We start from the raw sequence: 13,766 nt of genomic DNA on the forward strand, positions 1-13,766 counted from the left end.
CTGTGCCTCTTGTCTGAAGGAGCTCGGGTTTGGGGGTTTGGTTACACCCTCCGAGACACCGGCTTTTCCTGGAGCTTTGTTCTTGCACGCTACTCCCCTTTGCTTTCACCTTATTAGGGAAATTTTCCAACACAGAGAAATGGGACAAGTGTGCCCAGCGCGTGTCCTGCCCCTCCCCGCAAGACAGCAGTCACTTGGGGTCACCTGTCTCCCCTTTGCCCGCACCCAGACACCACACGTCACGTCACACAGCCACAGGCTGACTCGCCGCTCGGGGGTGTGTGTGTTTCACTTTGTGCCCGGTACTCGACTCAGCAAAGCCGGTTTTCCTTGTGATTTCCTCTGACCTGTGGGTTATTTAAGATGTTTGTCATTTAATTCTCACACACTTAGTGATTTTTCAGATGTCTTATTACCAATTTCTAGTTTGATTCTGACGTGGTCAGAGAACATGGCGTTGTTATTATTTAATTCATAAACACACCATGAGGAAGACTCCTTCCTTAGCCTCATGTCATGAAACAGGAAACACTGGGTCACGGAGGGCCCGGCACCGGCCCTCTGCCCGCCGGGTGCGCAGAGCCGCAGCTCCCGCCACTCCTGTACCAGGACTCCCCCCTCCCCCAGACCCTCCAGGCCGGGGCAGGATCCCCCAGAACACGGCTCCCCCAGGGGGCTAGGGGCCTGCCCACGCCTGGAGGGTCGTGCCTGGAGGGTGACCCCGGGCCTCCTGGAGGCCTGCGGGGAGGCCCGGCCACTCGGCAGCACCTGGCGGTGCCAGGATTCCCGGGGTTTAGCCTACTGACCACCATGGGCCCAGGAGGCAGAGGAAAACCCTGGGGCTGAGGGGCTCAGGACCCTTCAGGAAGGGAGCCAGCAGCACTGGTCAGGCCCCTGCCCACCCAGCCGCAGCCCCTTCCCGGAGCTGTTGCTCAGCCTGACACGTGGCAGCGCTCTCGGTTCAACCAGCGAGGCCACTCTGGTGGGGCGGTGGCCTGGGGATTCCCCTGGGGCCCTGCTGTCGCTGTCGCGTGGGTCCTGGTGGAGAGGGGCTGCTCCCAGGAGGGGACAGGCGGAGCCAGCTGCAGCGTGGGCTGGCAGTGAGTGGGGTTAGGCTTAGGGGCTGCAGCCCCCCCAGCCCCATGCCCTCTTTGGACACCACGCTGCAGTCCTTACGGGACCAAAGTGGACCGGACGGTGGCTTGGCCTCGTCCCACCCTGGGAGAGCCACGGCTCTCGCGCTCCCACTCCGCAGGGTCGGGGCTGGGCCTGCAGGGCAGGCCCCGGGGCGCTGGCGCTGGGCGGGCTGGGGGGGAGGCAGGGGGGGAGCGGGGGGGGGGCGCGGGGGACTCCGAGCGGGAGCAGCTTTCCTCGGGAGCAGGTGGCTTCCACCTCCCTGTCCCCGCCTCCCGGGGCCGCCCTGCTTGGGCGAATCAGAAGGCAGCGCGGGGATGGTCCCCTGTGGGAGGACGGCCGGGCCTCCGTGGGGTTAACCAGACCCGTCAGGAAGTGCACGGCTTTCCTCCGGCTCCACCCTCCCTCTGTTCCGGCAGCCGGCAGCTCCTACCGTGCATTGAATCGGGCGGCCCAGGCTGACCCCCAGGAGGACCCCGAGGTAGGCGGGCCTGGTGCCCTTTCCTCAGGTGCTTGGGAAGCTGCTGTGGCCCAGCTCGGGCTTGGGGCAGGGAACGGGGTATGGAGCAGATACCCCAGGAGGGCGTCAGGTGGCCTCGCCCTGCTGCCCTGTCCCCTTCACAGCCGCCTGGTACCTGCTGGTCATTTCACTGGAATTAGCAGCAGGGCACCGTCAGGTGTGGGACGCGTGGACATCCGGCTAGGAAGACGGGGACTGGGCCAAACACTCCAGAGACCCCCAAGTTGCTGGTGGTTTCATTCGATGCTTTGTTGCTGGGTGGGCGGGCTGGCTGAGGGCAGCGCAAACCTGCTGCCAGCCGCATCTCCAGGAGGGTGGCCCAGTCCCTTTGGGCTGGAAACCGGTGTTTCCCACACAGGTCAAAGGCTCAGCCTGCGGTGGCGGGGTCAGGGTCTCCGTCCCCACCGCTGGGAGGAGGCCACCACGTGGCTGCTCCCGGCTCAGCCTGGCCCTGGAGAGAGTGGTTCCCCCACTGGTTGTGTAGAAGGGAATAGCGGCGGGTGGTTCCAGCATAGATGGTCCCCTGTCGGAGAGCTGGCCTGACAGTCCCCAAGAGTGCGGCCAAGAGCAGGCCTCGTCTGGGAGGCAAACAGGAGCCTGGACGGCTGGTGTCCCAGAGGCTGGAGGAGGCATGGAGCCGCATTCCAGGCTGGCCCCGGGCGACACAGCCACCCCTCCCAGTGCGCCCGGGCCCCGGCTCTCCCTCTACCGTGGGCCGTCCACAGTCACCCTTCCTGGAGGGCACCCTGTCACCGAGCCTGACCCGGAGCAGGCCGGCCCGGCAGCTGCTAGGTGGCCGTTGCATCACCAGCTGCCGGAAGGAGAGGCGGGGACGGCAGTGGATGTGAGCAGGCACTGTCCTGCGGGGAAGGAGGAAGTCCCGCCAGCACAGCCTGGCTCCTCGGGGGCCAGGCACTGGCCAGCCGGGGGCTGGGGCTGGGATCCCTCCCCCATGTGCCAGGGGGGTTGTGCTGGTAGGTGGCACAAACAGCTCCGTGGGTAGGGGGCAGCCTCCCGCCAGCCCCGCAGCACTTAGGGGTGCTCTGGGGGGACAGGGCCAAAGGAGGGCTGTGGTGCAGGGGAGCGTGTTCTCCTAGATGCCACCTGACCCTGGAGCATCCCCACGCTTATTGGGGTGACCCGCTTATTGGGGTGACTCGGGGAGAGAAAAAGCCCAGGGCGGCCAGAGGGGCGGGAGCAGGGCCGTGAAGGGCGACGCCGGGCGAGCCGATGGGAGGGAGAGGGGGGCTTCTCCCTCTCTTGGCGGCCCCTCTCCTGGACGCCCCTGGGCTGGGTTCCTGGTCTGGCTCTGCCCAGAGCCCTGGCGGGCGAGGCGCAGGCCTGGCTCCCGGCAACGCCTGCTGCTCAGCCGCGGCATCCCTCCCAGCCGCCTGCCCCGACTGCGCCATGTCCGACTACGAGAACGAGGACGAGTGCTGGAGCGCCCTGGAGGGCTTCCGGGTGAAGCTCATCTCCATCATCGACCCCGCCCGCATCACGCCCTACCTGCGCCAGTGCAAGGTCCTGAACCCCGACGACGAGGAGCAGGTGCTCAGTGACCCCAGCCTGGTCATCCGCAAGCGGAAAGTGGGTCAGTGCCCGTCCGCCACCCCGTCCCCCGGAGGCCCCCTGCCCTGTCTGCCCGCGGCTGTGGTGCTTCACGCACAGCTGAGGCCCCGGGAGAGCCGTCCAGACCCCCACCACTGCAGCCTCTTGGGGTTCTGCAGCCTTGCGTGCCCACGCGCGTCCTCTGGGTCGCAGGTGTGCTCCTGGACATCCTGCAGCGGACTGGCCACAAGGGCTACGTGGCGTTCCTAGAGAGCCTGGAGCTCTACTACCCGCAGCTGTACAGGAAGGTCACGGGCAAAGAGCCCACCCGCGTCTTCTCCATGATCATCGGTGAGGAACAGGACACGGGCCTGGAGGCACAGGGCCCGGATGGAGGGGCAGGGGGATGGTGTGGGTTGGAGCCGGCGGCCCCCTTCCCACCTGGTCCCCTCATGGATAAATCGCGTATGAAAGAAAGGGAGCGAGCCGTGTGTGGGAAGGGTGCCAGCTTTGGGCCCGGTCTGGGTGTCACTCCCATCCCGCTCTCCTCCTAACACTTGTGGAGTGAGCAGGGGCTGGAGGAAAGGGGAACCCGAACTCCGGAGGGGGGAGCAGGTGGGAGGCGGGGTGCACAGGCTGATTCTTGGCTCAGAGCCCCTCCTGCCCAGAAGACCATGTGAGCCCGCTAAAGCCGTGCCCGAGAGGCCAGGCCCGCTCGCCCCAGCAGCCTGTGAGGCGGCCCTGAGTCGCGTCCCCTGCCTCTCAATCAGGATGGTAACAAAATTTGACAAAAGAGGGATGGACACCCAGGCCCTGGGCTGCCCTGCCCTGCCCTGGGAGGGGGTGGGGACAGGGCTGGGAGGTGAGTTCGTCTCCGGGACGGGGAGCAGCCGCAACCGGGAACTGACCCCTTGGCCAGGCTCTCCTGGAGCCGCTGGTCCTCAAGCGGAGGCCCGGGAGGGGCCGGGCGTGCCATGCACCATCGGACGCGCTCCCGGTCCGCAGACGCCTCCGGGGAGTCGGGCCTGATGCAGCTGCTGATGAGCGAGGTGATGAAGCTGCAGAAGAAGGTACAGGACCTGACGGCACTGCTGGGCTCCAAGGACGACCTCGTCCAGGAGCTGAGGGTGAAGGACAGCCTGCTGCGCAAGCACCAGGAGCGTGTGCAGAGGCTCAAGGAGGCCTGCGAGGTGGGCGGCCGCGAGCTCCAGCGCTGCAAGGACGAGAACTACGACCTGGCCCTGCGCCTGGCCCGCCAGGGCGAGGAGCGGGGCGCCGCGCTCATGCGCAACCGCGACCTGCAGCTGGAGGTGCCCCGCGCGGCGGGGCTGCTGGGGCGGGCGGCGGGCGCCGGGGCCCCGGGCGGATGCTGACGGCCGGTCCCACAGGTCGACCGGCTCAAGCACAGCCTCATGAAGGCGGAGGACGACTGCTCGGTGGAGCGCAAGCACACGCGGAAGCTCAGGCGCGCCATGGAGCAGCGCCCCAGCCAGGAGCTGCTGTGGGAGCTGCAGCAGGAGAAGGCGCTGCTGCAGGCGCGGGTGCAGGGGCTGGAGGCCTCCGTCCAGGTGGGGCCCCGGGGCGCGGGCCGGCGCGGCGGGCGCGGGGGCGCCGGCCCGGGCCTCCCAGCCCCGCTGTCCTGCCGCCCTCTCCCTTCGCACCCACAGGAGGGGAAGCCGGACCGGAGCAGCCCCTACGTCCAGGTGCTGGAGGAGGACTGGCGACAGGCGCAGAGGGGCCTCCAGGAGCAGACCGCCGCCATCTTCTCCCTGCGCAAGGACCTGCGCCAGGCCGAGGCCCTGCGCGCCCGGGTACGCGGCGGGCGGGTGGGGGCGTGCGCCCTGGGCCGACTGAGCGGGGCTCCACGCCCCTCCTTCCCCCTGCCTGGAGGCGAGGGCCAGCCTTCCGCCCCACCTGGTGCCCGCGCTCCCCGGGCACGTCGGGGCCCAGCTTCGGTCTGGAGCTCTGGGCCGGCGGGGCCGCAGGCGGTCAGCTAACTGCCGTCTCCCGCAGTGCACGGAGGAGAAGGAGATGTTTGAGCTGCAGTGCCTGGCCCTGCGGAAGGACTCCAAGATGTACAAGGAGCGCATCGAGGCCATCCTGCAGCAGATGGGAGAGGTCGCCGTCGAGCGGGACCAGGTAGGGGCCGCACAGCCCTCCCGGACGCGGTGGCCTCTCAGGGATGCCGCTGTCAAGGTGGTTCTCCAGGGAGCGCTGACAAAAGCAGTTCATGCTCGTTTAAAAACGTGAACGCTAATGAAGTTAATCCCCTTCCTCCACCTCTGCCCCACCTGCTGCCAGCAAGTCCACGCTCTACCTTCTGCTGTACCTGCCAGGGTTTTTTTCAGCGTACGTGTAGTTCCATTTCTGTTTTACAAAAGTGGAAGCTTTCTGACTCGTTTTGCAAAGACTTCTTTCGCTTAAAAAGCCACGGGCGCCTTGGCCGGCTGCACTCTTCTGGGTGGGGAGGCGGCGCCCCAGCGCAGGGCTGCACCTGCTTCTTCGTTTCCCATCACTTTCCTGTCACGGCTCGGGGTCGTTTCTGATCAGCCACAGCTGTCGCTTCAGTCACCTTCTGGAGGGTGATTGGCAATCTGTATCAGGAGCCTGAAGAGATAGATTCTTTTTCCCCCGGCAAGCCCACTTCTAGAAAGCCCTCTCATGGGAATAACAGAAACGCAGAGAAAGCCCGGCAGATGCGTGCTTCCCTCAAGGCCGCGGGCAGCAGTGCGGTCTGGGGCAGCAGGTGTGAAATGGGCGCAGCTCACCCGACGGGACAGCTCCTTCCCGGAGCTGCCCGAGCAGAGCCCCCCTCTGCCTCGTGCATGGCCGGCAGGGGCGCGCAGGCTCCGGTGGCACCCAGGGCAGGCCACCCGCCCAGGGACACTGGGGCCTGGCCGCCGAGGTGAGCGGCAGGGCTTTCTCTGGTGGGTCCCGAGTTGGAAGCTGGCACAGAAATTCAGGATGTCCTGTTACTAATCCAGCCCTGGCTGTCGGGGTCGATTGAGGCAGGGGTGTGGGTTAGCTTCTGGATCATTGCTGGACGCGGAGGCTGGCTTCCTACAAGTGTGCCTCGCAGCCACAGCCTCCTGGGCCGGTCACTGTAGGTCGTGGGCTGGCCTCCTGGGCTGAACTGAGTGTCCCCGCCGTGGGGGACCGGCTTGATAAAGTGTGGGGTGTTCGTCTTAAAGAATGTTACACGGCTGTCAACAATCATGTTCTTGATATCAAGCTGTACCCGGGAAGTACGAAACGCGCGTGTGGGCGTGTGAACACGGCTGAATGTGCCCGGAGAGCAGGACTTGAAGACCCTGCAGGGTCAGCAGGGGTTATTCTCAGGAGTATTATCTTCTTTATATTTTCTGAACTGTCCACACTTTCCGTCCTGAGCCTGTATTGCATTTACAACCCCCAAAACACGAATGACATCCTCGGATAAGAAAGGGGAAGAGGCCAGCGCCGGCCCCCCCTGTCCCCCGCCATGTTGCTGGAAATCCTCCCAGGAGCATTGCTAGAAATAAGGCGGGCTGTGCTGAGAAGTGAGAGAGCTGGGAGGGGAAATGAAAGACCGGGGGGTTGCGGGGGGCAGGGAGACGGGCCGCGCTCTGCCGGGAGGCCCAGCCAGAGTCCCCTGCCGCGGCTGCCCTGCCCTGCGCTGCCCCACAGGCCATCACGACGCGCGAGGAGCTGCACGCCCAGCACGCCCGCAGCCTGCAGGACAAGGACGCGCTGCGGAAGCGGGTCCGCGAGCTGAGCGAGAAGGTGGACGAGCTGCAGCTGCAGCTGTTCCAGCGCGAGGGCCAGCTGCTGGCGGTGGAGGGCCGCCTCCGGTGGCAGCAGCTGGAGACGTCCGTCCTGGTGGGCCTCCCCCGGGGCCTTTACGGTGTCGCACAGTCAGAGAGAGCCATGGCTCTGCCACGGTGGGGCTCTGGGGGTGCGGCCACATGGGGGCAGGTGTGTCCCTAGAGACTGCAGACCCCGGAGGAGGAGCCGCCAGAGGGCCTGGGCCTGGCCTGGCTCGGCCACTGCTCTGCCGCTGGCTCGGCGGGTCCCCAGACGTTCCTGAGCCCCTCCCTCCTCTGTAAGGTTGCCTGCTCCCCGAGCCCTCATGGAGGTGGGCTGCAGGGCTGGCATAGCTCAGGGCCCGGCAGGGTGTGGGGAAGAGGAGGGAGGGGCGTTCTGGCCAGGGGCCAGGCCCAGCCATGGCCTGGAGAGGGGCCTCCCTGGAGGGCGGGCTGGCCTGGGACCCCACCCCATGCCCTCGAGTGGTTCGGTTCCCCCACAGCCTGCTGACCGACCCCTCTTCTGTGACCACAGAGCTCCGACCTAGAGGACGGCTCACCGAGGAACTCCCAGGAGGTGAGTGTGACTCTGGGGGCGGGCCCAGGGCCAGCCTCACCCCGGACTCCCGGCCACAGCCTCTGCCGGACCACAGTCCCATATGGGTCCCTCAGAAGCTCTGGGAGCTCAGCTCACTGCCGGCCATCCTCCCAACGCCCGGCTGGGCAGCGTAGGTCCCTCCCTGAGAAGCCGGCACAGGGGGTGACGGTGGTTGGGCGGGCAGCGCTGAGGGTCAGGTCCAGTCCTGGCAGGCTGGTGGTCTAACCAGTTTCCCTGTCTCTCTTGGGAAGCTCTCGCTCCCCCAGGACCTAGAGGAGGATGCCCAGCTCTCAGACAAAGGTGAGGAGGCGAGCGGCCTGTCCCGGAGGAATCCGGCTAAGGCCTCCTTCTGGCCGCAAGTTGGCACCCGTCCTGACCTTCAGCACGCACACCGCATGACGCCGGTGCCTGGGGACACGTGCCCCAGCCCTGGCCCATAGATCTCCGCAACCCCACTTCACAGATGGGCACACTGAGGCTCAGAGGGATAAGCAACCCCCAGGGGTCCCCAGCCAGCAAACAAGAGCCCCATTGGAACCCGGGGCCCAGGCTTGCAGGTCCACATCCCAGCTCCCACCTTGAGAACACGCCTGGCCACTGGAGCCCACTCAGGCCCCGGGATTGCAGAGTGGAGGCACCCCGCCCTCCAGAGCAGGGAGCTGGGGAGGTAGCCACTGCCAGGAAGTGGAACAGAGCGGGGAAGGAGGGACAGCTCAGGGTGACTGGGGCCTTAAGGTGGCAGGGGCGGGGATCCTTCTGCCTGCCTGGGCACAGGACAGGGAGTGGCAGGGAGATGGCCCAGCGGGGATGACGAGGGGCTGGCTCTGAAGGTGGGTGTCAGACAGGAGTTTGGGAGGATGGGGTGGTGGCGGGGGCGCCACCGCAGAGGTAGCGTGTGAAGCCAGACAGACTTCCTCAGCGTCAGGCCTGACCCCAGCTTCTTGAGGGGGGCTGAGAGAGGAAGAGGAAGAGGCAGCAAATGGAGAAGTAAGTGGTTGGTCCCTCCGCTGCTGCCCAGAGACATGAACTTGAGGCCAGTGAGCCCCGACGTGGGGACAGGCGGGCAGGACCCGCAGGCAGCGAACGGGAGGGGAAGGCTGTTGGCCCAGCCGTCCTGGGAGCCCCAACCCAGGGCTGGTGTGGCCCCTTGCGGGAGGCGGGGCAGGCTTCAGGGTCAGAGGCCAAGGAGGAGGGAAAGACCTGGGCCTGGGCCTTTCCCACCGCAATGTCCCCGAGACCTGGAAGCCATAGTCGCCCATCATGGACAGTTTAGGGGAGCCAGCCCATCAGAGCACTTTTTCGGCGGGTCCTGAGCCCTGGGCCCATCCCGGCCCCGGCAGATGTGGAGGGAGCCCAGCAGCCTGCAGTGTTCTGCTCCCAACGCTGCAGTGCCCCAGCCCCAGCCCCTGCCCAGGGACGGGGTGCAGCATCTGCTCCGGGAGCCAGGAGTGGGAAGTGAGGTCTCTGAGCCCCAGTCCCCATGTCTATACAATGGGAATGCTTGCGGGGTCCAAGTAAGGACCCAGAAGGTGGCACAGGACTGGCCCGGGCTGGGGGGTAGAGGTACGGGCGAGTGCGATCCTGGCAGGTAGGCAGGACCAAAACGTACAACTCTCCCTTGCAGGCGGCCCGGCCATCGGGGAGAGCCCTGAGCAGCCCTTTGTGGCTCTGGAGAAGGAGCGGCTTTCACTGACCCCCGAGGTAAGGCTGCCTGCGGTCCCTGGAGCCCTGGGAGGCCCCTGGTGTGGGTCTCAGTGTGAATGATAACGGGGAGAGTGGTTCCTCTACCTCGACGCCTGGGGGGTGATCACAAGGCCTCTGCCCATGGGCTCCTGGGGTGTGGTGTTTTGGAACGTGAAGCTGAGCCCCCTCCCTTCTTGGACGAAGCAGCGGGAGAGGGGGCAGGGGACAGGGGGCAGGGGGCAGGGGGCGGGCCCATCTTCTGGGTGGGGCGCAGCGTTAACCTGAGTGGGAACTCGGCCTCACTGTCCACTGCACGGAGCCCGACGGCAAAGGGGCCGCACCGGACACTGCAGTAGAAAGAACACTGGCCTGGAGCCCATCCCCGCTGGCTGTGCGTGCGTCCCAGGCCAGTCCTGTCATCTGAAAGGCGGGAGAGCGCACCCCGCCCGCCCGGCCCCCAGTGCGCAGCCCCAGGGGCGGGGGTGGGGCCCACGCGGGCGCTAGCCGGAGCCTGAGCCTGGCCCCTCCTGCAGGACGCAGGCCTGAGCGGCGGGGAGCCCCCCGAGAAGGAGAAGGGGCGGCGGCGTCTCAAGGAGAGCTTCGAGAACTACCGCAGGTGGGCCCGCGCGGGCGGAGGGCGAGAGGGGCTGGGGAGCGGCGGCCCCGCGCACACCTGCGCCCACCTGCGCCGCCTGGGTCTCCCGCAGGAAGCGGGCCCTCAGGAAGATGCAGCACGGCGCGAGGCAGGGGGAGGTGGACTGGGAGAACACCACGGGCAGCGACAACACCGACACCGAGGGCTCCTAGCCGGCCCCTCCGTCCAGCCGCCCGTCGTGGGAGGAGGACATGGCGCCGCCCGGGACCTGGGCGCTGCCCCGCTGGGCCGCCTCTTCGTTGGCGAGCACGGGCTTGTTCTATCTCTGTGTGATGCACACGCGTGCTGCAGTGTTAAAAATGCAGCCCCGTCAATAAACGACCGCGGTCCGGACACCACCGCCTCCGATGGTCTTGCTGCCGCGCGCACCCTCCGACCCCGCGCCGGCCAGCGCGCAACGCCTGCCGCCAGGGGGCAGCAGAGCGCGGCCCGCCGCCGGGACGGAAGCCGAGCAGGGCCGCTTCCATCGTGTGCCCGCTTCCGAGACGGCGGCGGTGTGGCCTCCGCGGGGCGGGGCGGTCTCGGCTGCGCGGGGCGGCCGGCGGGCGGCATGGTGCGGGCGGCGCTGGGCCTCTTGCCGATACTGTTGAGCTGCGCGCGGCCCCGGGGGCCCGGCCTGAGGTGGCTGTGGGGGCGCGGGGCCCGCCTGGAGGCCGTGGGGAGAAGGCGGGCCTGGGATTGTGGCTGGCGGCGCTTGAGCTCCGAGCCGGGACCCGGGCCGGCGCACTACCAGCTCGTCTACACCTGCAAGGTGGGCACGTGGCGGGGACGGGGCCGGGCCCGGGCCCACACCTGCACTTGGCGCTGGACGGCGCTGCGGGACAGCAAGGAAGGGTGGGGTTGTCCTCAGGGGGCGGGGCCTTCCAGGAGAGGGGTGGGGCTATCACTCGGGGGGCGTATCCTTCTGGGAGAGGGCGGGGGCATGCGGAGGGGTGTGGCTAATTCGGGGGGCGGGGCCTTCCAGGTGTGGTGGGGCTATCACGGGGGGGCGGGTCCTTCTGGGAAGGGCGGGGGCGGGAGCAGGGCTTCACCTCCCAGTCTCCACCAGGTCTGTGGGACCAGGTCCTACAAGCGCATCTCCAAGCTCGCCTATCACCAGGGTGTGGTCATTGTGACTTGCCCTGGTTGCCAGAACCACCACATCATCGCCGACAACCTGGGCTGGTTCTCGGACCTGGATGGGAAGAGGTGAGGCTACCTGGGAAGGGTTGGGGACAGAGGTCTATATTCCAGTGCTGGCCTGGTCCATCCTGAGTCTGGAGCCCGACCCAACCTCCCTGGGGCACCGTCCTTCTAATGAGGATTACAGAGCCCACATCTCCAGCCCAGCTTCCTTATCAATACAAGAGGTGTAGTTAAATTTGAAATTCAGATAAAACACAAGTAACTTTTTAGTAAAAGTATGCCCAAGATTGGAACATGTTTTTATTTGCTAAATCTTCCACCCTAGATCAGCTCCTTCCGGCCTGCTTCACTGCCTGACTTCTGCCCTCACTGACAGCCTCTGGGGGCAGGTAGGACCTGGTTACCTGTCAGGGCCACGGGCCTGCCCTAAAATGAGTGTGTCAGACTAGGTCGACTCTTAAAAGCAACAGCTTGCCTTTCACTCTGTGGTTCCTTCACCCTTCTAGGCACTCCTTCCTGAGTGCCTGCTATGGGGCAGGGATCCTAGCATGCAGCTTTCTTCTCCTCTGCTGACACTGGCTGGTTGACTGCACCAGACTTGGGGGGGTGTGTGAGGTGGAGTGGTCAGGGCCCTGGGCCTGCAGGGTCAGCCTCACCACCTTGTGGAGAGCAGTGGGGGGCAGTGGTCAGGAGCCTCCTGGCTGCATGGCCCTGATGCCACACCAGCACAGGGACTCATGTGCTCGAGACTGGCCTGGGGTGCCAAGATGCAGGACAGCTTCGGGGCTTGGAGTGTCATGGCACTTCCCTCTTTCTCAGGAATATTGAAGAAATCCTGGCGGCCAGAGGGGAGAAGGTACACCGAGTGGCTGGCGAGGGGGCCCTGGAGCTCATTTTAGAGGCTGCGGGGACCCCCAAATCCACCACTGCTATGGAAGGGGCTGAGGACCAGGATCCCACCCACTCTGGCAAGACAGAGGCCAGCTGACCCGCCTTCTGCCTTCAAGAAGGATGCTCCGGCCCTGAGCCACTCTGGACTTGCCTGTTTCTATCAATAAACAGACATCACTTGGAGATGCTGGGACCTGGGGCTCTCCTGTCATCCCTGCTTCTGGAGTCAGAGTGACTCACAAGAACCGCCCCCTCCAGGCTGCAGGCCAGAGCCTTCTGTGGCTGCTGGCCATGTCTGAGTGGGAAGGGGCTGGACGTGGAGTCTGAGCCCCTCCTGGCTGTGGCTGTGTGGCCTCGGGCAGGTCACTTTGCCCCTCTGAGCCTTTGTCTTCCTGTCTGCAGATGAAGATGCTCACGGTGCCACCTTGTCAGGAGTATAAGTGGAAAGATGGGACTCAGGACGGGCACGGGGTGGCTCAGCACCGCCCCAACCCCAAGTGTCAGGGCCCCGATCTTTTTTTTTTTTTGCCATGCCACACGGCATGTGGGATCTTAGTTCCCCAACCAGGGATCAAACCCGTGACCCCTGCACTGGAAGCGGGGAGTCTTAACCACTGACGGTCAGGGAAGTCCCAGGGCCCCGATCTTGATGGCCAGTTAGCCGCGGTTCTTCCTGGGAGTGGGATCAGCACACCCAAGCCCCGCCGTGGGTCCTGTCCCTCTGGCCAGACACAAGCAGGCCCCGCAGATCCTTCTGTGCCACCTGCCGTCCCCTCGATGCCCCCTGGATGGCACTGGTGAGCCGGTGCCAACCTCAGCCCTGACCTTTAGCCACTGGCCAAGCCAAGTCAGCAGGCTGGGCTGCTCCCCGTGGCTGCGGGCGGGCCAGGCGGCCATGGTGGCCAGCGGAGTGGGAGCTGGGCTGCTGTGTGCCTGGTGGTGGGCCGCCTGCCCCGTGGAGTGTCCCCCTCCCCGGGGCTGTGCAGTTTGTCTCCCGACCTCGTTTGACCGCCTTCTCAGGATGTTCCTGTGTTTATGAAAGCATGTTTATTTCCAGAAGTGTTCTGGGCTGTGTGACCTTCAACATTAATCACCAGCCACAATCTCGCAGGATCCCTGCAGGATCCGAGCTCCTGACGGCCGCCCCCGTCAGCACGGGCCTCGGCATTGTTCTCCAGGCGCTGGCAGCTCGTGCTCCGACTCGAATACCCCGTTCTTCCCGTGGTGAACAACCCCCTATTATCCTGCCCAGAGCTTCCTGTGACATTTGCGGAGTCAGTCATGGAGCACGAGCCAGCCCCAGGCCTGCTCCTCCGCGGAGGCCCCGAGGGACCCGCTGGCCTTGAAACGCCAGAGCAGCGGGGCCTCGCTGCCGCCACAGGGTTGGAACCAGGTGTGGGGAGGCCCAGGGAGCTGGCCGGACTCTGAGAATGCAGAGCGGACCCACGAGGGCCACCCAGGCCAAGCCCTCCTCCCGTGGGCGGTTTGGCCATGGGTGCTCGCCGCATCTTTTTATTGTCTGCTTTCTGACGTTTTGACGTCTGGGCCCTCTGGCCCTGGAGAGCTGGTCAGTTCCTGGACATGGTAGGGCGAGTGCACCCAGGGCAGGTTCCGGACAACTCGGGCAGCCCCTCCACCCAGAGCCACTGAAGACCTTCTCACTGGCCGAGCAGGCCTGCTGGCCCTGCCTCACTGTTGCTTCCCACAGAAACCACAGGAAAGGCTCCTGCCCACTTTTCCTCCCCTGCCTCCTGACCGACCCTGGTGCCTCCCCGCGTGGCCCCCGCCCAGCCGCCGTCCATCTCCAGTCCCTTCTCAAGGTGCCCCTGG

The 13,766-nt window shown here is 66.0% G+C and overlaps 2 protein-coding genes across 4 annotated transcripts; both read left to right on the forward strand.

Annotated features, from left to right (window-relative positions):
• Nucleotides 1-3,061: 3,061 nt before the first annotated feature.
• CARD9 (caspase recruitment domain family member 9) lies at nt 3,062-10,153 on the forward strand. Of its 2 annotated transcripts, XM_061200874.1 has the most exons (12): nt 3,062-3,245; nt 3,416-3,553; nt 4,208-4,512; nt 4,591-4,770; nt 4,870-5,013; nt 5,216-5,341; nt 6,869-7,060; nt 7,520-7,561; nt 7,834-7,882; nt 9,207-9,283; nt 9,799-9,881; nt 9,973-10,153. In XM_061200874.1, the coding sequence occupies exons 1-12, from the start codon at nt 3,062-3,064 to the stop codon at nt 10,070-10,072; spliced, it is 1,620 nt and encodes a 539-aa protein (XP_061056857.1). In that variant the 3' UTR covers nt 10,073-10,153. The 2 variants fall into 2 exon arrangements, with proteins under 2 accessions (XP_061056857.1, XP_061056858.1); XM_061200875.1 differs by lacking the exons at nt 7,834-7,882; nt 9,973-10,153 and having other exon boundaries at nt 9,799-9,880.
• A 203-nt stretch (nt 10,154-10,356) lies between these two features.
• DNLZ (DNL-type zinc finger) lies at nt 10,357-12,129 on the forward strand. 2 transcript variants are annotated; one of them, XM_061200877.1, is made up of 4 exons: nt 10,390-10,671; nt 10,969-11,108; nt 11,371-11,434; nt 11,865-11,950. In XM_061200877.1, the coding sequence occupies exons 1-4, from the start codon at nt 10,471-10,473 to the stop codon at nt 11,871-11,873; spliced, it is 414 nt and encodes a 137-aa protein (XP_061056860.1). In that variant the 5' UTR covers nt 10,390-10,470; the 3' UTR covers nt 11,874-11,950. The 2 variants fall into 2 exon arrangements, with proteins under 2 accessions (XP_061056859.1, XP_061056860.1); XM_061200876.1 differs by lacking the exon at nt 11,371-11,434 and having other exon boundaries at nt 10,357-10,671; nt 11,865-12,129.
• The last annotated feature ends 1,637 nt before the right edge of the window (nt 12,130-13,766 follow it).

The sequence above is a fragment of the Eubalaena glacialis genome, chromosome 9 (assembly GCF_028564815.1).
Source record: "Eubalaena glacialis isolate mEubGla1 chromosome 9, mEubGla1.1.hap2.+ XY, whole genome shotgun sequence".
NCBI classification, from domain to species: Eukaryota; Metazoa; Chordata; class Mammalia; order Artiodactyla; family Balaenidae; genus Eubalaena; species Eubalaena glacialis.